We start from the raw sequence: 24284 nt of genomic DNA on the forward strand, positions 1-24284 counted from the left end.
GTGATGGAAAGTCAAATCTTTCAGGATGGAAAGTCAAATCTGACCCTTATCCTCGCCCTCCTTCAGAGGCCTAGGAGAAAAATATGTCAAAAACCAGTGAAGGCTTGCCTAAGTAAGTTATTGCTTGTATTTCTTTAATGAGTCCTTGTTAAATAGTGCTGTCTTTATCCAGCTGCTTTTTTAGCATAATTTCAAGATGCTGGAGAAATTAAAAAAACAACCCATCTATCCACTAATTCAGAAAGGTAGCTCTGGAAGAACAGCCACAAGACTGTCTTGTCCTGAATTTAATGACCTATTTTAACATCTGACTCAACCACTGATTTTCTCAGAAGTCCAGTAATGTGTTAGTACAGGGGCTATTTCCACACTTGAACTTCTCCAATTGAAACAATCTTCTGTAAGCATTGTCCTCTGCTATACAATGAACTTGGACTGAATGGCTTCTAGTACACTCGCTAACTCTGGGATACAATCTATATAGACTGTCTTCTCCCTCTCTTCCACAAGGAATGCTTACTGGTAACTCACATCTTTGGAGCAGATTTCAGGAACACCACCAGATCTCTCTCCTCATGTCTCCAAGAACAATCACGTAGCCTCTACACCATAGTTTTCTCAGGCTTGGCAAATAACTGTTTCTCAGCTGTTTGTCAAGTTACACTAGGCTTTATTTAACCAAGGAGTTTTAGTTCCTTTTCCTACACATCTTGATTTTCTTGATGATTTTCATTACCTTCAATACCAGAGCATTAGCTCTATGAGCAGGTCAAGGAGAAACTGGCATTTCTCTGGAGTGACAGTAGTTTAAATCAGGAGTACTGAGGTTCAAAAAGTGGGGAAGTCTGCCCTTTGATCTTTCCATCCTCTGCCATCACAAGGAATGCCTGGCTAAAACTGGGACTAGGCTTTTGCTTTCCAAACTCTCTGAAGCTCTGTATTTCTGATATCTCAGACTCAAAATATTTTTCCAGCAGCTGAAGGGAAGGTGCAGGCACAGAGAAAACAAAACAGACTAAAACACAGTTGAAAAGTTTTACAGCTTAACATCTAGTCACTTTAAGAAAAAGATTCTTCAAATGATTTTGAAAATGCTTTTTTCTCTGTCAATTGGCCAAGAACTTGCTGCATATGTACAAGTGGTTTCTAAAATCAGAAAGAATAAAAAATCATATTTAATAGCGGTTTTGTTTGTCTCTCCTTTCCATGTTCAGAGGCATCCCTTGAACTTCAGGTACTTCAAACCTGAAGTTACTTTGGACCAGAGATTTTATGGGCATTAGCCCCCAATTGTATCCAGTCCCAGAAGGAGCAAACAGATGTTCACAGAATATCTGCAGTAATGTGCTTACTTGATGCTGGCCCGGTGTCCTTTAGAGTAGCCCATACCATGAAGATCATGGACTCAGTAAAGGCAAACCAACTTCTATAATCAGTACTGGGAAAAGAAACAAAATCCCTTTCCCCAGCTGTTATCAGTATTTCAGAGCCTAAAGCAGCAGGGCATTCTCATTACCTGCACTGGCAGCACCTGCTCATACTGCCTGTTGAGTGTTGGTTGGTTTTGCAGCATCTGTGGTAAGTGCTTGTGGTATCCTAACTGCAGAAGCCTTGCAAGAATGCCACCCTCCAGCCCTCCAAGCAGAATTGCATGTGACATCAACAGTTGGGCACAAGTCCTCTCATGAACTTGGATGTTTATAATCAGCATTACATAAGCAAGTGGCAGCAGCAGAGTGCCAAAAGGTTGGAAAGTGAACTGAAATGGGTGTTCATAGTTCTGTAACTTTTAATTAATGTAACCAGTGTAAGACCTCTACAAGTTCCTACACCTCATTGCTTCCTACAGCTGGTGGAAAAAGACTGCTTTGTCCACAAAAGAATCCTAAAGAATTAGGACTTGGGATCACGAGGAGACCAGCTGAGTTTTGATAACTATCTTTTTACAGATCATTGCTAGTGTTTTGCAAACCACATAGCTAAACCATACAGAATCAAAGTTTAGAATTTCTTTTTGGTCTCCTGACCATCAAATTTAGTTATTCGGTATTTTGACTTTGATCTGCGACCCAGACACTTGGAAATAACAAATTCATTGGTTTTCTGGTGGTCTTGAAGCAGTAGTTTTCATGCTCTCCTTTCTCCAGTTAATTGTAACAAAATTGTCAAAAACTTACACATATCACCAATGGAGGCAATGGCAATTTTGTATTAGAAAAACGCAACACAGAGTAAGGTCAGACAATTTATACCTGAATTAATTGAAATCTGATCACAGTGTCCCTTTCAAATGCCATGGAGACATAAGAGGCATTTGTAAGTATAAAACACCTGGGCTGTACACCCCTTGGACCATTCCAGACAATTACATTTTGATTAGAACTACTGCCACAGCACATGGTTCTGCAGAGGAACATGCTTGCCTGCATGACAAGTACTTCTGGAGGAATCCTCTTGGCAAAGACTATAGACACTCATGTTGTCCATTCTGAAATACAAGCCAGTAATCTGTATGTTTCCCTCTTAACTGGTTGCTCTGGAAAAAAAAATCAGCAAGAAACAGATAAGCCACATCATGTTGTTTTATGGCTGCTTAAAACTTAACCATGTTCCACAGGCTAAGAGGATGAATGCACAGTGCTGTTGTTTCCAGGCTCCCTGCTTTCCAATGAACCCATGACCTCTCCATCCCCCTTCTTCTTTACAAATGCTCATTGTAATTGCAGACTCCCGGGCTGCTGGCTGCCACCTGATCAGAAGCTAAACAAAGCAAGTTTTATACCAGGATGTATTCAGCAGGGGTCCACAGCTTCTCAATACTGCATGAGATCTTCACACACATGCAGCTGGGATTATGTTTGAAGTGTCCAGGGTTTTTTCCAGATTCCACTGACTAACGCTATGGAGATAAGCAGCAATAGTGGGAAGTTAAAGCAAGGAAACAGGATTGAGCACACACAACAGGCCAGAGGTAGTACAACACTATCACATGAAGCTACAAAACAAAATTATAAATGCTGACCTCTGAAGTAAACAAGTCAATGTTTAGAAACACAGACAAGGGAATTGATTTGCCCAAATAAACCTGAAAATTATTTTGCTCTGTCACAAAGTCTAAGTATCTAAAATAATTCTCAGACACAGAAAATCTCCTGACTCCTGGAGTGCTGTGTTTGGTTCTGAGCTCCCCAGTACACGAGACATAAGCACACCAGAGAGAGCTCAATAAAGAGCCACAAAGATTACAAAGCAACTACAGCATTTCTCCTGTGAGGAAGGGCTGAGAGCTGGAACTGTTCAACTTGGAAACAAGAAGGTTTACAGGAATCTTATCAATATATATAAATACCTGAAGCAAGAGTGCAAAGAAGATGGGAGCCAGGCTCTTTTCATTCATGCCATGACAGGAGACACTGAGCACAGAATGAAACACAGGAGACTCCATCTGAACATCATGAAACACTTCTTTACTGTACAGGTATCCAAGCACTGGCGAAAGTTGCACAGAAAGGCAGTGGAATTTCAGTTCTTGTAGAACTTCAGAGGCTGGCTGGATATGGTCATGAGCGACAGGCTCGATGTTTAAGCTTGATGCTTAAGCAGAGGAGTTGAACCACTCTAGAGGTCCCTTCCAACCACAGCCAGTCTATGATTTTGTGACAGCACTGATAAAGGAGACGGTGAGCTAGCATACTTGAATGTAAAATTAAGGCAGAAGAGGTAATCTGCAAAATCTCTGCACCAGAGTTAGCAGAAGTAATCAGAACACGCAGAGCTGCATTTTAAGTATTCCAGCAGGATGAAATACGTTAAAAGCATATAAACACATTCTTACACTCTACAAACCCAGCATATAAAATACTCCTTGTGTAATTTGTGTAACATTGCTTTAGCCTTGATTTTAAGCCTTTGCCCATTTTCTTGCATTGCAGCTCCAAGCCACCTCCACAGTCAGATAAATTACTCTGTAAGATAGGAAAATGTGATGATCAATAAAAACCCATAATTCAGTACGCAGGAACCCTCCTAACCTGTTCTTTCAAATTTTCCTAAATTATTGTTAACGCTTCAAAGACTATATATTTAATGTAGTGGACTTTTTATTAACTTACCAGCTCATTTTGAACATCTTTCTTTTCAAAGCTTTTGAGTGTGCAGCAAAAAGGAAATTTTCAGTCAAGCTGAATGCATAACTAGTCAAGGCTAGCAATCAGTATCAGTGTTCTATGGACTTGCTCCAGGTGCTTCAGTCCTGTGGGCTCACCTGCCATACCCCTGTGCAGTTCAGAAGACATTTTCTTGCCTTCAGCTTCCATGGAACCAAACTTTCAGACTTGTAATCCATTCTTGTCACCACCCATCAGTAGTGTGTCAATACAGTTGCAAACATGAGAGTAGCTCCAGTCACCAGAGACAACAGTAAGGTACAGTTTAACTACTGCAGCCCAACTGGAAACCATTTACTCACTGCCTTACCCACCAAAGGGACACAAGTGCCAGTGAGACAGCTGCTGTGCAGTAACAGTCTGAGCCTTGGTACACTGTAGTCTGCATCTGCAACCCTTTTCAAGCTGCCTGGGCCAACCTTCCAGCTTGTACATAAGAGGCATTAAAGTAATTATGCTACACAATAGTTAAGCTACTGTGTCTTTGATAAATATGGTGAAATAATGTAGGAGATTGAACAGATTAGTTTTAGAAGACAGACAACTAAGGTAAGGTTTAACAGAGCAAGGCTAGAATACAGCTCCTGTGACGGCTGGGTGAGCCACAGAAGCAGAATAGAGATTTTTTTACATCAGTTTGTTTCAGATTCAACCACCTTGGCAGGCAGAGCTTCAACCTCTAAACAAGCAGCAGTAAGAGCAAGTCTTCCCTTCTCTTGCTCTTCACCTCACTAGTTCACTACCCTAGTGGGAGAAGTGTCTGTAAAGGTCAGTGAGGACAAGAACACAGTTAAAAAACATCCTAACCGCCTCTACAACACAGATCTTTGCATATGAAGACAGCATTGAAAACCTAGTGGAACAGAACGAGCAGTAGAATACCAAAGATTTTTACTGCTCAGTGCTCTCTCCTGTGTGTTCAGCTTCAGGTAGGCAGCCAGAGTGACAGCAGGAAACTATACAGAAATACCTACCTGCAGAGGCAGTGTCCTCAGTCCCACTGGAAGCAAGATAAGCACCTTAACAAGCCTGCTGTTTTAGTTTTCTTGAGCTGCTGTCTACTGTGATAAACTGGACAGGGGAGAAGTTTTTAAACTAAAGCTCTCAAGAGCTTTAAGAAAGCTTAAAGAAACAAGCAGGACAGATTTGCAGAGACCAGAAGCACTGCTGGCTGGATATTCATCATCAAGGTGAAATCATTAGCAATCAAGAGAAATGTTTACCCACACTTAATTCAAACACACTCTGTCAAAAGGAAGCAGAAGACCTTCTCAATTTATCCAAAGTCAACACATTTTGCTGTTTAATAAATCTTTATTATCAGTAATGCGGGAAGTGGCACCTCAGTGCACAACAGCACAGAGACTACAGATTTGGAGGTTCTCCCATTTCAGACACAGAAAGGAAACATCAGGAAGAACATGCAATCAAACAATGATCAGCTCTAGATACATCATGATGTGGTCCAAAAAAACACATTGAAACAATTAAGCAAACATAACTTCTCTGAGTAAGGTTAAGATATTGCATTTGTAGTGTTTCCATCGAGCTTTCCTTCAGCGAACCAGAGGAGCCTGCTTGAGTGAAATGAGGACTGAACGCATGCGGGACACATCTTTTGCCTGCTTACTAGACTTGGGATTAAAGTCACAGAGCTGAGCCACACGTTCCCACTCAGTGCCTGGAAAAACTTCTTCTGCTTCGTTCACAAAGGCTTCTTCAGCTGCCCTAAAAGCAATGCAATGCACCTTGTGTTAATGCCCAGCGTATAAGGCACTCCTTCCCTCTTACAGGATGCAGTTTCTTTCAGCATGTTTTCATTAAAAATGTGACCTGACAGTTGCTTGTGGACATTATGGGCACATAAGCTCCCACTGCCCCAGTCCTGGAGATGAAAGTAGATTGCAGTAATATGCTATACACAAGCAGTGCAGAGGATTGTGTAAAATGTTGGAATACAGGTGTTTGGTTTTAAGAATAGTTATTGAGTCTTGGCCTAAAGAGTCGCCACACAAGCTTCCAAGAGGTAAGGTACTTCTATGTAGGCATTTTATTTCTGGAGAAATGCCCAGGTCTTAACTAGTTAAGCCTCTGCCACTTGATGGCTTATACTGGACATTTGCCAACTGGAAATTTACAACTGCCTGCAAGCATGTCTTAAACAAATTCCATTTGAGGATTTAAATCAGCCCCAAGGCCTACAGGCCATCATAAAACTATCTGCTGATGATTCCCAATGCTGTAGTGAAGCAGCATGAATCATAAGGAATTTAAGTCATGAATCCCATGCTTGTGAGTGCAATAGACTACAGCACATCTTGGCAGAGGAGATGACTTGTTTGAGGTTACATCATAGAACGAATGTATTTCCCCTGCTCTCACCCTAAGGAGACTCTAAGGAGGCTTTGTACATTATGTACTGGACAGTGCTAGTGGCTTCACAACTGTGTTATTTTGGATTTTCTATGCTGCCAATAGCATTGCTTCAATGCAGGGATAACATTCCAGCATCTAGTTTACATGAACTGTGGGGCCCTGGTAGCTGCCTGAGTGCAGAAGCAGTAAGCATCAAGAGATCAAACCAAATCCATCTACTCCAACAAGCAGTACAGAGAAAGCAGTGAAAATGACTCTCCCATGAGGGTTCAGCACTATTCACAGGGATGATAAGGTTACAGACACCACTGAAGACAAGGATCACTACAACACTGCTACTTTATGTGACATGACACTTTTAGGGGGCAGTGAAGATTTTTTTACTTAACTGTTCTAGGCTGTAGCAAGGATGATTTATGTTTGTGCTTAAAGGTGAAGAGAAGAAAAGAAACAAGGAGAGAAAGTTTAAGTCAGATATAGAAAATGAGAATGAGTTTAATGCAGATGATTAGCTGGCTGAACATGCACTAGTAGCTTAGCCTACATTCAGGAAACAGGCAGCCAGTTTTACTTTGCAGCACTTACACTGCACATTTGCATTGGACATATGAAAATAAGGATTTTATTGAAAAAAATCTAACAAAACAAGCTCCAGGAGATTTCAGGAAAGTTAAAGACCACCTGTAAATCCATCATTTCACAAGTCTTGGTTTACATCCACCTACAGTTAGCTGTGAATTTCACACCAAACCTTCAATATTAATGCTCTCAAAGCCACAACACGGCTCACCAGCACACCTTCTAAAGGTGTCACCTTAGAATCTGTGACATGTCCATCTTTCAATTCAAGTCTACAAATTAAGGAAAGAAATTAAAATACATGAACAAGCCCATGAACATTGCAATCCTTCTATGCCTCAGGAATTCACTCGAGCTTGATAGTCACAGCTCTGTTTTCAGTGACCTATTAGGCTAGTAAAACATCTACACTGCTCCTAAATATCTTCCCAGCAGTTTACACTGATTTTCCAATACCACCTTCTTGTTCTCTAACAGCTTCCTATTTCTGTATGCACGCACATTTTCTGCACTGATTTATTTAAGGCAATTCCTTTCTACGTTCCTTGGCTTGTGACCTTGTACGTACAAGCAGTGCTTGAAAATTTTTCTGATACATAGGCAAAACAGGTGGTCACTGCCTATTACAGAGTTAAACATTGCTTGTGTGTGCAAGGACTAAATACAGCACCCATGTGAAACTGCAGGCACTAGCCCACACCCCCAGCAAAGCGTTTTGCTAAGCAATGTTCACTGGCCTGGAAACAACTGTAAACCCTGAGGTCTAAAGACTACTGAAGTCATTACCAAAATTCCAGTGGAATGTACACTACATGACTTAATCTGAAAGTGCTAGGCTTTGTGCAGTGCACACAGGAGAACTGCACTTCACACTGCAGACCAGAAGCGGTCCAATAAGGGAACATTTGGAAGGCACCCTCAGACATTCAGCACTGTTTCTGATCCTGCTTATTGTCGTTGACTAGCAAACAGAATTAGTAGTTAAGCAACATACACATAACCAATCACGTCAGCGAAGGGTTGTTTGTAGAAAGCTTCATCTGCCACCCTAGGTAGCATGTAGTCCAACAGGCAGGCAAGCAGGCAGGAGAAAAGAGATAAGGATGAGAAGTACGGAACACAGCTGGAAGTAGTTTTTAAAAGCACGCTAACCTTGCATCACCTAGACTTACTGTAACAGGAAAGCAGTCACCACATGGAATGTATCAATTAAGCCACTGGTCGGAGGGGCAACACAGAAATCCTGCTACATCCTAGAAGTTCAAACCAGCTAGTTGATGACTAGAGGAACCCCAATGTTAGCATTAGACTACTCCCAGAGGACAGAAACCACCATCAGGCAAGAGATCTCATCAGGGTGATGAGAATGCCAAACATTTCTGTGCAACACTTGTTTAATGAGCTCTGCTCCAGACTCCATACCCTGCACTGAAACACTGGCCATAATAAAGCTCTGTGGTACCATGAGCTCTGGCTGTCAACTACAACAGTACTAATCCAGTTCCCCTTTCTTGGCCCAACCCAAAGGTAGTGAATGCCTTAGTGAATGGCAGTGGCAAATATATAATTTTGAAGGCAGTGTAGGCCTTCTTTCCTCCTTTACAAAGAGGAGTAGTCTACCTAGGACTTTACTTAATAAAGACAAACTTGATGGCCATTTTGATAAGAAAAGTGGTATTTAAAAAAAAAAACAACAAAATTAAGAAAACGGCAGTTCATCTTGAACCCTGTGACTTCCCAAAATGTAAAGCAGTCTTGATGATTACTTGGACAGAATGTTGTAGAGATTTAAGAGGCATTAAGCCAGTTCTATCACATTTACTTTCATGCAGCTTGAAGTCACAATTCCATAGGGAACTTCTAAGAAAGTGTAAGAGCTTACTATTCCAGCAACCAAGTCATCACTTTCTGCCACAGGACCCAAAATTAGACAATTCAAACCACTACAGATAGAGTCAGCATTTAGTTTTTCACTAGTAGAACTGAGTCATGTTATTTCTGAACTCCTTCCAAAAAGAGCAGCAAGAGGTTTTAAGATATTTAATGCAGCAAAGATTGACTAGAGTGCCACTTCCATATATTCCAAAATAAGCAAATAAGAATGCTAATCTCAGAGTAAGCAATTGCAGACACTGAAGGCCTGTGCAGCTGGGAGCATGACAGCAAGTAGTAAAATATTTTCTGGCCACGTTCAAGCTTTATGCCCTAAGGAATCTTTAGGAATACTTGATTATATCTTAATGCTTCCTGGATATTAAATCTATATCATTACAGAAAACTTAAAAGGATAGATGGTTAGGAGCATTTACTTGAATGATCTGAAGGACTATAGCCTCAAGACATACAAGAAATATTCTAACCTCCCTCTCCAATTATTTTCATAATTAGAACCATAATTCTTTTGAAACTTTACCTGTTACTGGCTTTTGTTTTCTCAAGCTTTTCATCTTGCCTTGCATACCACTCTTCCAACTCTTTTATTGCTTTCTCTTTCCATTCTGCTTCCTGTTTTCGTGAGTTTGCATCTGAAAATTTAAGAATTGTTTTGTCAGTCATGTTTGTATCCAAATGCATCTTGCAAACATTTCAATGATGATTCATGTTGCACCCTAGTGCAGACAGCTGCTTCAACTCAGGTAAGGGTTAGGAGATTTCCTGATTTAGGCTAAATACTGCAAACATTCAAAGGATTAGCTAAACAGAATTCCTGTGCTATATAACTGGGAGTGTCGTCTTCAGTTTAGGATAGGTATTTTGCAGAGTAGTTCAGATTCAGTAAATCTGTTGGTCTGCAAACTGCTCAAAGCAGAAACAGTCACCTTACTAGGCCAGTGCTGGAACAAAGTTTAATAAAGCCTCTATGCTTAGACAAAGTGAAGGAATCTGGCACTCCACATATTTTACACATAGCCTACAGTTCAGGACAACCTTATCTGCTGTAACTAGCCCAAAAGAGGAGCAAAAGGGTCAGCTCTATCCAGAATTACATTTTACAGAAGGTTCTGTCCTAACAATTTCAAGCAAAGGCTCCTCCACCATGTAAGTGAGAAGCACACCAGTTTGTAGTCTTTTAGACACTGTCCATGGGTAGGTACCACTGCATTTGGCAGCTATATTTAGTTTAGTTAACAATCCATTACTTTCTTAATTTAGTTATTAGATTAAGATCCATGTGACAACAGATGGCCTCAGCAATTACAAAATGAGTAATCTTTATCCTTTGAAATAAACTACTAATGCCTGCAGTATTTATTATCATCTTTTTAGATTAAAAAGGCTGTTCATTTTCTGTCAGCTCATCTGTAAGTAGAGGTTCAGAGAGCCACTTGTTGCTGACTCCCAAAACAGTATTAAGTCTGCTTACTAGAAAACTCATGCAGTTGAGTTTTGCCCCTTGAATTCTGGAAGCATGTTGAGACTCAGAAGAGGCAGTGCCATGGTTCAGAATTCTACTGCTTAAGAATCATAGAATGGCTTGAGCTGGAAGATGCCTTAAACTTCACTTTGTTCCACCTCCTCTGCCATGGGCAGGGACATCTTTCATTAGACCAGACTGCTCAAAGCCCCATTCAGCCTGGGATGGGGCATCCACACCATCTTGTGTCAGTGCCTCACCACCCTCAGCACAAAGGATTTTTTCCTAAAGGCTAATCCAAACCTCCCCTCTTTCTGTTTAAAGCTATTACCCCTTGTAAACTGCACACCCTTGTAAAAATTCCCTCTCCAGTTCTTCTGTAGGCCCCCTTTAGGTACTGGAAGGTTGCTCTAAGGTCATCCCAGAGTTTTCTCTTCTCCAGGTGGAACAACCCCAACTCCCAGCCAAAGAGAAGCTGACATTAAGTTACTCAACAAATACCACGCTTACCAAGTTGCTCCAGACGCTCCTTTTGCTCCTCTCTCCACTTTCGAATACTTTCTGGTTCTGACTGCAGTCTATCTGCTTGGGAGATGGCAGCATAGCAGTGTGTTGTGGGACCATTACTCTCCTTAGAGGAAAGGAATAGTAAAGTCATTTGTGCATAACAAGTGAATATTTCAGATAACTGCCTGCCAGCTATATAAAATTAGACTCAATTTGAACTGAACCAATAATACATTCATTTGATGTTATAACATATTTCCACCACTAAAACATATTGCTACAAATTACAGTGGAACTGAAGGAAATTAACACAGGACTTGCTCCAGAAATCAGGGATCAAACTAAAATTTAAGACAACTGGAAATACAAGTGCCACAAACACTTAGTGTCAGACACTAAGGCTGCAGAACACAGAAGACAATGCCTAGCACCTCACTACACACCTGTAGGCCAGATATTCTCTGAGTTTATCTCACTTTAAGTATTTGCTGTGGAAGTAAATTTTCTTTATGGATTTGTGCACAGGAGTATAAAACATTCATTGCAGCTTATTTGTCTACTTCAAGAGACATTTGCATACCACATTACCAAATCTGTATTGCTGCATGCAGCTTATAAGACAAGAAGCATTTCAATATTCAACCATCAGAACAGTGAAAGTACCAGCATCCTTGTCACAATGGAACATCTCAAAGACTTGAATTAATTAATACCCCAGACTTACAAAGCTAATGAATATTGTGGTATTTGCTACAGAAGTTACTCTAAGTTTAGCAACTTTTATTGCTTCATCCTACCCCTAACAGAGTTAAGAAATAGCATTCCTAAGAGTACGAGATTGACTGCAGCTGACCACATATTTGACTGTGCCTTGCCCTTCTCTGGACCTCCTGTAGTCCTCAATGAAGGAATAACGCAAATACGAAGACACCAGGCTGGTGCAACACCACCAGGCTTCACATTTAATCCTAAGCAAAATAAACTGGCCAGCTGCAGGGCCAGCTAGTTGCAGGCAGCTAACAGATAGGTTATGCATAGCCCATTCAGTCTCTTCTTTCTCATTAAGAGGAAGCTCTGTCAACCAAAGCAACTGGTTTCTTAGAATTCCAAACTCAAAATCAAGGTATCTAAAGAGGGCAATCTACCTTCTGTTGTACAAGGAAGCGCAAAGAGCCTGTAAAATACGAGTTGTCCCATCAATCTCACAGTGATGCTGAGGATACAAGAATGTCAGCAGCAGTGAAAGCTGTTTGTCTCCACAAAGCTCAGAATTCACTTAAAACTCTGAGGAGAATTACATTGCTCATATGTTGCTTCCTTCCCAAGCATTCATTTAATCAGGGCTAACGAGCCAACTGTGAAACCAGGCAGTGACCATGCCTTGGACACACTGGTGTGAAATTCAGTTACAACAAAGTGTAGCATTCCTCATTTCTCCCTGACACCAATAAAGGAGGTATCTCCTCTTTTGCCATTACCATGGCTGTCTAACATGCTTTCATACTGCAATTGAGCTTTTTAGCCATCAGCTTAATTTCATGCAACTTCATGTCACTACGAAATGTATAGTGTTTTCACTCTGTTCCTTGTAAGACCACCTTGATAAGACAACCAGTATGCATGAATTATCTTAAAAGAGCGATCAAATCTGAAAACTCTGCTTTAAACCAGGAAATTAGAGCACACTTTCAGTTTAGCAGAGAAAGTCAGTGTAAAGTCATATCAGAGCCTATCAGTCTGCTTTACAGTGTTTATGTATCGTTAAGCCACATTTCAAAATGTTCCACTGCTTTAAGTTGCCTCCACGTTCAGAGGTGGGGCATAATCAAGACTGACAGCTACCAGAATAGAGGACCCTCCTCAGATATGAGACAAATTTACTTTAAAGACAAGAAATAGGAAGTATTAATCTACATTAAGGTAAAGTTCTCAGAGTAGAACAGCACATTCTAAGTACAGAATACTTGTATCTTACCTGATAGACATCCCCATTAACCACTCCATCAACGGCATCTGTAAAGAGGCGACTTGTTTAGTCATTGGAGAAAAGATAGAACAGCCAGATTTACTGATTTCTGTAACTTGTATGGAAAGCTTTACTAGAGTAGGTAATGTGGGAGTTGTGAATGTTACTTGATACCCTGCAGGGACACTTCCTTCTCCCTGCACTTTTCTCGACAGGCATGAAAAACAAAATGAGCCACCATTCTGCAAAACCAGAAATACAAGGTTATTTCTGCATCATAAGCTCTTGCTTCTAACAACATAAACAGCAGAGCTGATACTGCTGAGAGGCTGCTACAGATTGCATTCTAGAGCTACTCCCACTTTGTCCTCCCTCTCTTAGAAGCTGACTACTATACAACTGTTCTGAAGTTAACACTACCACTTTTTTAATGTCTACCTGGAATATTAGCAATTCTGCAGTCAACAATTGGCAATTCTTATCCTATCCTACTAGGAGGTGTTGTTACCTCCTAATTAGCTCAAAAGATATAGCTAACATTCCTAGCAAAGTCACATTTCTGTTACTATCTGTGATGACATGCTTGATAGCTTCCTACTTCAGCTGCAGTATTACTGTCTCTGAAGTGACAGTGGCAATAGAGCCTCAGGAACAGGCTCAGGTACAAATCTTTGCCACAGAAACCTAAAATTTTCTATTTTAAAACACAGCCGTAGGGAACACATGCCAGTTGTAAGCCAAACTTTTAAGTTTTTGAAACCATTTAAATCTCTGGACTATACAAAATACACCAAGATTTTCAGTAACTGCTAAATCTCAGCAGGACATCTCTCTGGAGCAATGCCACATAACATCTGTCTGCGTGCTGTACCAAATAGTCACGTTACTCATGCCACCATGGATAAATCTATCACACAGGAGTGTTTCCACCACAATACACCTCTCAGTGAAAGAAGTGATTATACCAAACAGTAAGCAGAAAAGTTACTTTGCACCACCTTCTTAAAAACAGATAGCTGACTGACTGAAAACTAAGCAAGCTATGCTGCTGTATCCTCTTGTTTGTGGCTAGGTATGCACCAGCTTCATAGTACTAGCAAATGGCACACAGGAAGTTCTTCATTCTCCTTCAGGGAACTAGACAAGTGTTTTAAGTCTTTATCTCTGAGCCCTGAAGAGCAGTCATTAGCTGTGTTATGTAGAGGACTGTAAACTCATTAGTTCAAGAATGCAAGTTAAGTTGAAGGATACTAGTCCCCAAGAACATAGTTACTAACTTTTGCAGAGGAAGATTCAAATTAAGAAAAAACAGCTTTTATAACAGATATTTTATAACTAGACTCCCATAACTGAAGAGATGGTTGCTACTTTGTCAGAGTCCTACTTGTCTGCAAGGTACAGGAGGCCTTTACAAAGACAAAATCACCAGCTGGGCAAGAGGGCTCATAAATCTTGAGGATGCTTCCAGGAACAGTGATAATATGTTTAAGTTTTCTTTCACACCAAAAAACATTCATGATGGTCTTCACTACTCAGGCTGGTAGTCTGCTCAGGTAAAAGCAACAACATCATTGCTTAAGGCTGTGCCCAAGATGAAACACATAGGTTTGTTTGAGGGCCATTTTTGTTCTGCACAGAAACACCACTGAACAGACACTGAACTAAGTGTTTCCAGAGGGCACCCAGGTCAGAAGCATTAGCAATATTAGAACAAATTTTCCCATCTGTTCTGAGCTCCCTAGAACTTGCAATTAAGCTGCAGAGTCAGCATGCTGACTGAGCATATCACAAGGAGAAGAGGAAACAGAACTGCACCAGCATGCTGTCATATGCCAATACAAGTGTGCTAACTGGAACAAGACCAATAGTCAAACATTCCTTCCTTCCAGCTCTGCAGTCTTTGTGCTTGCATAATTAATTATGAAGTATAGAAAAACTACCTGTTTGCCAGCCTTCATATCAGTAATGAATGCTAGTCATGCATCAGATTTTTCTGTTCACAGAATCATGCTATAAGCTTCCCACAGAAAAAGTCTAAATACTGGCAGTGTCATCATAACATTTTCAGCAGTCATGAACAATGAAACCCTTCTACTGGCTTCAGAGTCCATCCAACTCTATCACAGTATTGTATCTCCTGAAGTTAAAATCAACATTTAGAACCATCTCAGGTAGTAATGATCCACACTCTTTGTTGTTTGCTTTTCAACTCGGGGTAAACTCTTATTTTTAAGGGCACTGTTGCAATGAACATGCCCAAACATTTACAAGTCTGCATCATATGCTGACAATATGGCAATAATGAATTTTCATACAGCAACACAGATACCTCTTACAGTCTAGAAGAGTCTGAAGAGGCTTATCAGTTGCCTTGCATTCACAGGAGATACAACACCCAAGCTTGCCAAAAATAGAAAGCTAGCATCAATGCCCTCCATATTTACTACAGCTTACAAAAGAAAAGGCTGGCTAGTTTGAAGATAAATACAGAAAACATTTTGTCGCTTCAGTCCTAAAAGTCAGTATGGCCTCAGAGGTTTATCACAATCATGATCAACTATTCTGAAGGCTACTTCTGGCATTATTACCACTCAAAACCACTTGGTCTAGAAGGAAGTTAGCTTAGCCTTGTTCACCAGCCTCTCTGAAGTCTTACTCTCCATGCAAAAGAGAACTGTTGTCCAAGACATCAGAGGCAGGGCTTTGCAGTCCATTGAAACATTTTTATTATATTCTTTTAAAATAGAAGTATTTTTATGAGTTACCTTCAGCATCTCTTTTAAACAAAAAGTACTCTAAGTACTGCTACTTTCAGTGAGCTAGCAGCTCTAGTTAAAGCAACAGAAGAACATAAAGTTTAATATATTCTGACATAAGGTTAAGTAACTTCACCACTTGAGGCCTCATATCCCATCCTTTTTCTTTTAGGGAGTTATGCTTTCCTTTTACCTCTCTCTCTCCCACATAAGATGATAAGAAAGAAGAATCTTATACAAAAGTTTTGTTTGCATAGTTATGCAAGAACCAGGAGAAGAAATATTTTTTCTAGCCGTAACTCATTCTTGTGCCTGTGTGCAAAATAAAGACAAGCAGCCCAGGAGGAGTGCTTCTTTCTAGTGTTTCAGTTCTAATCTGCTGTCCTATCAAAACCCATTAGTTCCCTCATTTTCAATATAATCAATAGGCTAGAACTAAAACACACCTGCAGTAATACTGTGCCATAACAGCTTCTGTAATTTTCCAATGTAAGAGCTTCTGTAATTTCCACCTTCTGTAAATTTCTACTAGTATTCTCTTAAAAAAAAAAAAAAAAAAAAAAACCAAAACAAAAAAAAAACCACAGATTTTTTGTGTTCTGACTTCATAATAATGCAGCATCACTAACACAAGCTAGAGAGAGACCATCCCTTTATCATTCCTTTCTCAGTGCTCTTATGGGGCTCTGAAGCCTCAGATGCTGATTGCATAGCAAAACCCAGATCAATGGCTGTTCAAACAATTTTTTTAAAAAAATCAACAATCAATCACAGACAAGAATTCTTTCTGTCTGTGCTGCTAACTACTGAGACAGAAGGAATCAATTCTTTCCTAAACAATTTTGAAGCAAATTGACTCTCAGTTCCTGAAAGGCTATTAAATTAAATACCTAGACAAACCACCAGACACAATTAATTTTCTTAATTGCTAGAGGCTCATGAATGACTTTCAAAGACAGAGAAACATAATTCAGTCAAGTTCATATGAAACAGAGCATGAAAAAGTGAAACCAATGTTTGACACTAGTCAGCCTACATTAAACTTGTGTATTTGCATGATTGTTAACATACATAACTGCTTGTCTTTGAATGAAATTTCCCATAAGAACCTATTTGAGAAACTGCCATGAAGATTTTGTAATTGCTATCTAGAAACCACACATTTCCCCCTGAACTCTCTCTCTCTTGCTCAGAGAACATAACTAGCAAACTGATACAACCTCAAGACATACCACTGTCAGAATCTCACTGCAAATACATGGACATTGATTCACTGAATCACTGAGAAAGAAATTTCATAAGACATCACACTAATAATACCAAGGCAAAAGCATTGTGTACTCCCTGCTTTCTGGAGCAGGGATTATGCTGCACCTTCCAAGGGAAATAAGATTAGCTTTTTGCATGCTCAGGCAGCTTGAATGGCATAGCTATTTACATAATGAATGGCCTACAGGATGCGGGCTGAATCAGTATTCCAACCCTGATCAATATGAAATTATGTTGTGTGAGACACACAAACTTGGCAACATTCTGCCATTCCTCCCATACTCACCCAGTATCCATCATTACAGCAATTAACAGAATTTCCAATATTGATATTTTCAATTCATGAAGCTCACTTCTGTCCACGTATTTGTCTAATCATTTACCAAGAGACTGAAACTGAAAGACTGCTTGTTGATGAGACACTATGATTCGTAAAAGTGTATTTCAAGAAGCTGATGACTGCTTGTCACTATATCTGAATTTAAGATCTTCAAATTTCAGTTGAGAGCTGCCCAAGTTAGTACTTTTGGCCCAGTATTTAGAAAGAACTTATCCACCAGACCTGTAAATAAGGAGTTCAAAAAAGGTTACAGTTAAAAAAAGTAAATCCACAAATCCCTGATCACAATGCTTAAGGATTTACATAAGAACTTGCATTGTTTCAAGAAGACATTTGCATTCACCTATTCAAGTACAGAAGAGTTTAATGGGCTAATATGCCCGAAACTGCAATATTTATTAAGGTACAGATCAGATGATAAGAAATGTCTAACACAAATGGCAATAGAAGTCATTAGATCATTTGTCACCATGCCTGCACCAGTACATTTCGCACAGCTGAAGTCTGTCATTTTTAACATGGAGGGAGAGAATATAGGCACTGACAGCCAACAGAGATCAATGTTCTGTTAAGAAAAAGGACCTCCAAAAGTCCACAAGCTTTGTCTTATTTATAAATAGGCTTTTGCCTATTTAACAGGCCAGAGCATAAATGCAATCCCAGGACTTAAAACAAGATGACATACACATCCTGCCTAGCCTTCCCAAATCCTTGGACCTTATTATCATATTTATTATTTCATTAACTTTTTTCTAAAGTTCTTCAATAACCCTTTTGCACTTCATGACAAATCAATTTCCATGACTTGAGAAAAAAGGGCTTGAAAGGCAGTTTAAGAACTACTTTAAAAATATCAAACCAATCTAGAAGCATTGAACAAATCAACTGTTTGGAACATAAAGCCCACATAAGGCATGATGTTTGCCTAAGGCTTCCGAAAATAAGAAGGGAAGTGTCCATTGTGTCTGTTTCTGCACTATACATAGAATACGGAAGCCAAATAATGTATGATACCAAAACAGGATGGTGTTCTGATAAGAATTTTACTCAAGTTCTTGTGCTGGAACAAGATAATACCCAGTAAACACCTTTTTTTTTTTTCAGGAGTATGTAATCCATATGTTTTAGACCTTATGAGTAACCTGATATTAAAGGCAGTGCTATCACTAAATAAGCACAGAAATGTCTCCATTACCCAGTTTATCTCAATGAGCTTTATTCACAGAGATACTACAAACCTGCCCCCTCATTCATAAGATACATCAGTAATTTCTGATATCAGGTTGCAAAATGAAGACTTAATTCTAAAGAAGTTCTGACAATAAACTGGGGAGCAGTATTCAACTTAGTCTGAAGGAGAGTGGCATCCTACTGCAGTGACAAAGGGATGTCATTTTGAGCAAATATGTGCCTTGGCCCTGGTGACAAGTAGAAGCAAAGTCTTCTGAGAGTGTTGCAACACTTTCCACTGAGGCTTCAGTCAAAGTCTTTCATAAGGAGAAGTGTTTATGTAGGGCTGCTGTGGAGACCATCAGACTAACTAGAAACACACTAACCTATACTTCTTAACACACAGTTCCCACCCTTCTCCAAATGCGGGTTCTGCAGTGTCAGGTTTGCTACACTTCAGTACAAAGGTTACCAAGGAACAAAGGCTAAAGGTTTAGTAAAATTAAACATTAGCTTAATTGCTCTTACGCTTTAAGACTAAGATCACCCCCGCTGAAGACAGAAACCCAACTGGCGGATTTATCCAGCTTCCAGAAGCCTTCCTGCAGGCAGGCTGCTGGATTAGACGAGATCAGCACCGCTCGCATTAGGACATGGGCACGCCTTAGGCGTCTTCAGGGCATACAGACTATAACCGAGGAGCAGGGAGGCAGCTCGCCTTGAGGCACAGCGCGCAGAACGGCCCCGACCCGCCCCGGGACTACCCCGGCAGAGCGCCGGGGCGAGGGTCCCGCCGGCACCGCCCCGGGGCGCCAAGGGGAGCCGGGACCCCTCACCCCCAGCCACACCCGCCGCCCCCGCAGCGCGTACCCGCGCCCAGGCCCTCGGGACGCTGCAGCGCCTCGGGCACCTCGCCGTTCTCCAGGATGCCGTAGCCCTCGTCGTTCTCGATGCCCGCGATCTCGTTCTCCTGCTGCGCCAGGAAAGCGGCGGCGGGATCCTCCTCGCCACCGTCGGGCGCCCCGTTCCCGGCTGGCGCCTGCTGCGACTGCTGGGCACCGAAGAGGTCCATGTCGGCCATGGGTGAAGGCGGGCAGGCGGCTGCGGCTCCGCACCGCGCCTACGCCGGGCAGCAGCGCGGAAGGGGCGGGGGCGCCCCGCCTGCGCCAATGAGCGCCGGGCGCCGCCGGCTCCGCCCAATCAGCGAGCGGTCGTGGCGGGGTCTGCGAAACGCGAGCCAATCAGCGCCCAGAGAGCAGAGGGAGGGCGGGGCGGGGCGTGGCCCCGGTGCCCGGGCGGCGCCGGCGGGCTCCGATCCTTGGGGCTGCGCCCCGACGGGATCCGCTCCGTCGGGATCCAGTCCGTCGGGATCTGCTCCGTCCGGCTGCGGCGGGACCGCGGTCGCTTCTGCCAGGCTGCCGAAGCACAGGTGCTCCGCTGCGACAGGACACGAGTCCGTCGGCAGCTTGGAGACAAATTCGAACCCGCAGATTACGGTCCAAACCATCGCTTCTGTCAAACATCTCGCTCTCGTGATTTTGACAGTCTTCTGTCTGGCACAGGGAAGCTTAAGTCACAGACACACAGAAAGTGTCAGGTTGGTAGGCACCACGGTGGGTCATCTGGTTCAAGCTCCCTGCTTAAGCAGGGTCATCCCCGATGGTTTGGCACAGGATTGTGTCTATATGGTTCTTGAATATCTCCAGTGAGGGAGGCTTCACACCCTCTCAGATCAATCTGTTCCAATGCTCAGTCACCCACGCAGTGAAGTTCTTTCTCATATTCAAGTGGAATGTACTGTGCATCAGTTTTTGCCAGTTGTCTCATGCCCTGGTGGTTGGCACCACCAAGAAGAGCCTGGCTCCACGTTCTTGACACCCCTGTCTTTTGATATCTACACACATTAATGTGTAACCAGTCAAACCAGTGTGAGTTTGGGAAGTATGTGTTCCGTTGACCATGTGTCAACAAAATGTTCATTGGAAGGGGCAATAATTTCTGATACAACTTTTTTGACAGTTACTTTGATCAGTTCCTGTATCTGGCTCATAACACAGATAGAATCATATAGCTGTAGAATGTTAAGGGATTAGAATGGACTAAAAGATCATCTAGTTCCAATCCCTGCTGCCTTGGGCAGGGACACCTTCCACTAGAGCAGATTGTTCCAGGCCTTATCCAACCTCTCCTTCAACACTGACAGGGTTGGGACACCTACAGCCTCCCTGGACAACCTGTTCCAGTGTTTCCCCACCAGAAGACTAAAATTTTTTTCCTAAGATCTAACTAAATTTCCCTCCTTTGTACTAATTACCTGTGTGTACCCATTACCCTTGCCCTGTCACTACAGTTCCTGACATTGACTTCCTCTCCAGTTTCCCTGTAGTACCCCTCAGATACTGGGAGGTTGCACAATCTTCTCCAGGATGAACAGACCCAGCTTCCCCCGTCTGTCTTTGTAGGGGAGGTGCTCCAGTCCTCTTACCAACATTGTGGCCTCCTCTGGACTTGCTCCCACAGTTCTGTGTCTTTCTTATGCTGAGGAAATTGGAGCTGTGTGCAGTACTCCAGGCTTGAGCAGAGGGGGACAATCACCTCCCTTGACCCCGCTGGCCATGTATGCAGTTCACTGGCACAGCAGAGAGGGGAGAGGAAAATATTGCTGTAAGAAAAGGAGAAAATTATGCTGGCAGCCCTCAAGCTGATGCAGTTGCTGCAAGAGGTACTTGTTTAATTCCACTTACATGTTGCTTATAAATCTATGTGTACATTTCATGAAATATTAGAGGTAATGCCATCCAGGCTTTTGTTATAGTCCCAAAAAGGGTTCAGATATATTTCAGAAGGAGGCCAAATCCAGAGAAAATTTTGACTCTGAAACACGGTTGTTTCCCATGTGAATTTAATGGGTGAGACAAACCACATGCTGAGTTAATATCATTTGCTAGAGAAGAAAGCACAAGCAAACTCCTGTAGTATGACAGAGATTCACCTCATTTAGGTCAAATAAAATATGTGCCTAGTTTCTCCTATGAAAACTCAGAATCTGGTATGGCAGGAGGTTAGACTTTCCTGAATTTTGTGTCTCATAGAAGCACAGTAATGTTATTTATTTTAAATAATCTATGTCTGTCATGGGAAAGTGAAAAAATTAAAAACAACAGCAGTAAGCAGACCCATAACTCACAACAGGAGATTATAAAAATCAAATACTATCATGAAGTGTATGCCATGGTCTCACAGAAACTTGCTGACTTTGTTCCACAAGTTCTTCTAAAACCATACTCCCATGTTCATTTTCTTCACTCTTCCTTCCTTATATGTAAATAAAAGTGATACTGCACTGCTTCCCTTTAACTGTGACTAGTAGATTTTGGATGACTGTCTAGCTATTTCCTCTTTTGCTTTACTACTGCCTCTTAGCCCTCTGGGGGATTTCTGATGGCACAAACACAAGTAGGACATTGTGATTTAAAATGAAAAGCAAATCCGGTTACTTGCTTGTCTAAAAATTGCAGAATGGGGATTAAGGAATATGAAATATAAGCAGAATTGCAATTTTTCAAATGGGCCAAGAAAATTATTTTCTGTGTTCAGAATGAGTGACTGGATGTTATTGCTTTAGATGCAAAGGAAAATCCATTAGATCTGTTTTGATGATGAATTCAAAAATGTTTATGTTATCTATAATTCAGATGCACTATGAAGTGTTCTTGCACTGACAAAGCTATTATTACTTTTCTGCTTTCTTACCCTAGAAAAGAAGTCAAGATACTTCCTTTTCTAAAGGCAGGTGTTACTCCTTAGAGAGAAGTACAAAACATAAGAGTAGCATGCCCTTTGTTATTCATCCATAGAGGTTTGTTGGTATGTCACACTGGGGAGAAGAGTTTATTACAGAAATATTAGATGAATAAACCCTCATGGAAATATGAAAAGGCAAACAGACTGCAAACGAGTGTCAGGATTGTTCTGTCTCTGTCCAGTCTTTGAAAGACTATGACATTTAATTCCAGTTTCTATGTGTACTGAGATTGGTTTAGAAGTAGTTTAAAAATATGTTTCTGAGGATTTATGAAAACATGGATTCGCAACTCTGCTCTTCTGACATTAAGAAAGTCATTACAACATGGTAGTGGGATTTCTCTGACTCATAATGTTTTTGATATAAGAAATTAAATAATTAGTAGAACAGATGTTTCTGGAGAAAAAAACCCCAAACTTTCAAGCTGTAGACAGAAGTTAGGAAAACCTCCCAGCTTTCCACCTATGAGCTGTATCAGAAAGATGGTGACTGCTTGGGGTCAGATTGCCTTTCCTTTGCAAAGTACAAAGAGCCAAAAGGAACTGGTTTGAGAGACACATAAATCTACCAGTATCAGTCTGCTGCACAACAGCTAGCCTGCACATCACTTCACATCAATCTGTAAGCTCCCTCAAAGCAGATTTGTAAAGGTCACTGCCCATACATTGACTTGGGCACTTACAGCTACAATTAACAGTTCTACTAAATGGGTTTATGAAGACTAAAGCCACAAAGAAAACATTCGTACATGTCACTGCCATTCAGGTCAAGCTCATCTGCACTGCAGACTCATACTGCAGCTGTTCGCCTCGTTTTGATGGGGATGGATTTAAAGCCAAGCCAGGGTCTATAACTCATATTGACAGTAGCAGCTTAAATAAGCCATCTGCCCACTCTGACTACCTCAGAAGACCAAAGGCAATTCTCTATTCAGACAAACAAACTGGAGACATGTTTATTACTACAACATGCAAAAGAAGCCAGTCTTTAAATATATGTAGTTCTCATCCTCAGAAAAAGGCAGGTTCTTCATGAGAGAGAGACTCCTTGGGTGCATCAAATCACCTGCTAGGCAAGTGGTCCAAACTTCCTTCACATGTATACAGACAAACATGTCTCCTACTACAAGGCCTCCATCCAGTACCACAGCAAGACACACTGCTTTCAGTTTATCAGGCTGATTTGCTGCCATGAGAATTTGATTAGGTGGAGAAATGAAGAGACACTGCTGGTAGTGCCCATACTGTTAAACACAAGCATCTCAAGATAAGAAGTGCAGCTGCTTTCTAAAAACACCCGGTAGGCAGTAAAATAAGGAACATACCTACAATTAATAAACATATTGTACTTTGCTGCTTTTTTGTTGCTCCAACAGCTGTATCTAATCATCACAGCTGTGCATGATATTCAAACAGAATCTGAGTAAGCAGAGAATAGACCTACCCAAGGGAATGAGAAAGCTGCACAAAGATGGACAGATTGGAGAGTTAGACTGTCAGAGCAGAACAGTAGTAAGTAACATGACAAGAATAGTATAAAGAGCCACGTTTACAAATACAGGGTCAAGACACTTGAAATTATATGAATTATAGAGTAAGCAATACCACGAAGGTAAAGTCTTGCCAACATTTTGTACAGATAGAATGGGCCTCTCCATAACACAAAAATACTTTAGTCCTTTAATAATCATTGTTGTCTTGCCCTGGATTCACTCCAGTATGTCCATGTCTTCCTTGTTCTGTGGGCACAAAACTGGATTCAGCATTCCAGATCTGCTGAATGCAGAGGAAGGATCATTTTCTTTCACATGCTTTCACATTTTTCATTGTGAGGGCATATTGCTGGTAGATGATAAGCTTCTTGCTCCCAGAGACCCCAAGGCCCTTCCTTGTCAAGCTATTCTTCAGCCCCCAGAATGTACTGATGACTGGAATTATCCTAGGGTAAGACTTTGCATTTCCCACTGTGGAGATCTGTGAGATTCCCCCCTGCCCA

At 41.4% G+C, this 24284-nt stretch overlaps 1 protein-coding gene across 1 annotated transcript; it reads right to left on the reverse strand.

The window, feature by feature from the left end:
• Nucleotides 1-5460: 5460 nt before the first annotated feature.
• On the reverse strand, nucleotides 5461-19630 carry CLTA (clathrin light chain A). The gene is made up of 5 exons (XM_079330864.1): nucleotides 19355-19630; nucleotides 12959-12996; nucleotides 10987-11107; nucleotides 9535-9646; nucleotides 5461-5894 (listed from the first exon to the last, which is right to left on the reverse strand). Exons 1-5 carry the CDS (start codon nucleotides 19563-19565, stop codon nucleotides 5723-5725), a joined length of 654 nt encoding a protein of 217 aa, XP_079186990.1. The 5' UTR covers nucleotides 19566-19630; the 3' UTR covers nucleotides 5461-5722.
• Between the last annotated feature and the right edge of the window lie 4654 nt (nucleotides 19631-24284).

The sequence above is a fragment of the Erithacus rubecula genome (assembly GCF_903797595.1).
Source record: "Erithacus rubecula genome assembly, contig: SUPER_Z_unloc_1, whole genome shotgun sequence".
NCBI classification, from domain to species: domain Eukaryota; kingdom Metazoa; phylum Chordata; class Aves; order Passeriformes; family Muscicapidae; genus Erithacus; species Erithacus rubecula.

Coding starts and splice junctions, on each gene's coding strand:
- CLTA (XM_079330864.1), bottom strand. CDS start 19,565: ATGGCCGACATGGACCTCTTCGGTGCCCAGCAGTCGCAGCAGGCGCCA. Junction 9,647..10,986: donor GGAGCGTCTGGAGCAACTTG/GTAAGCGTGGTA, acceptor TTAAATTTTCAG/ATGCAAACTCACGAAAACAG. Junction 5,895..9,534: donor AAAACAAAAGCCAGTAACAG/GTAAAGTTTCAA, acceptor CATTGCTTTTAG/GGCAGCTGAAGAAGCCTTTG.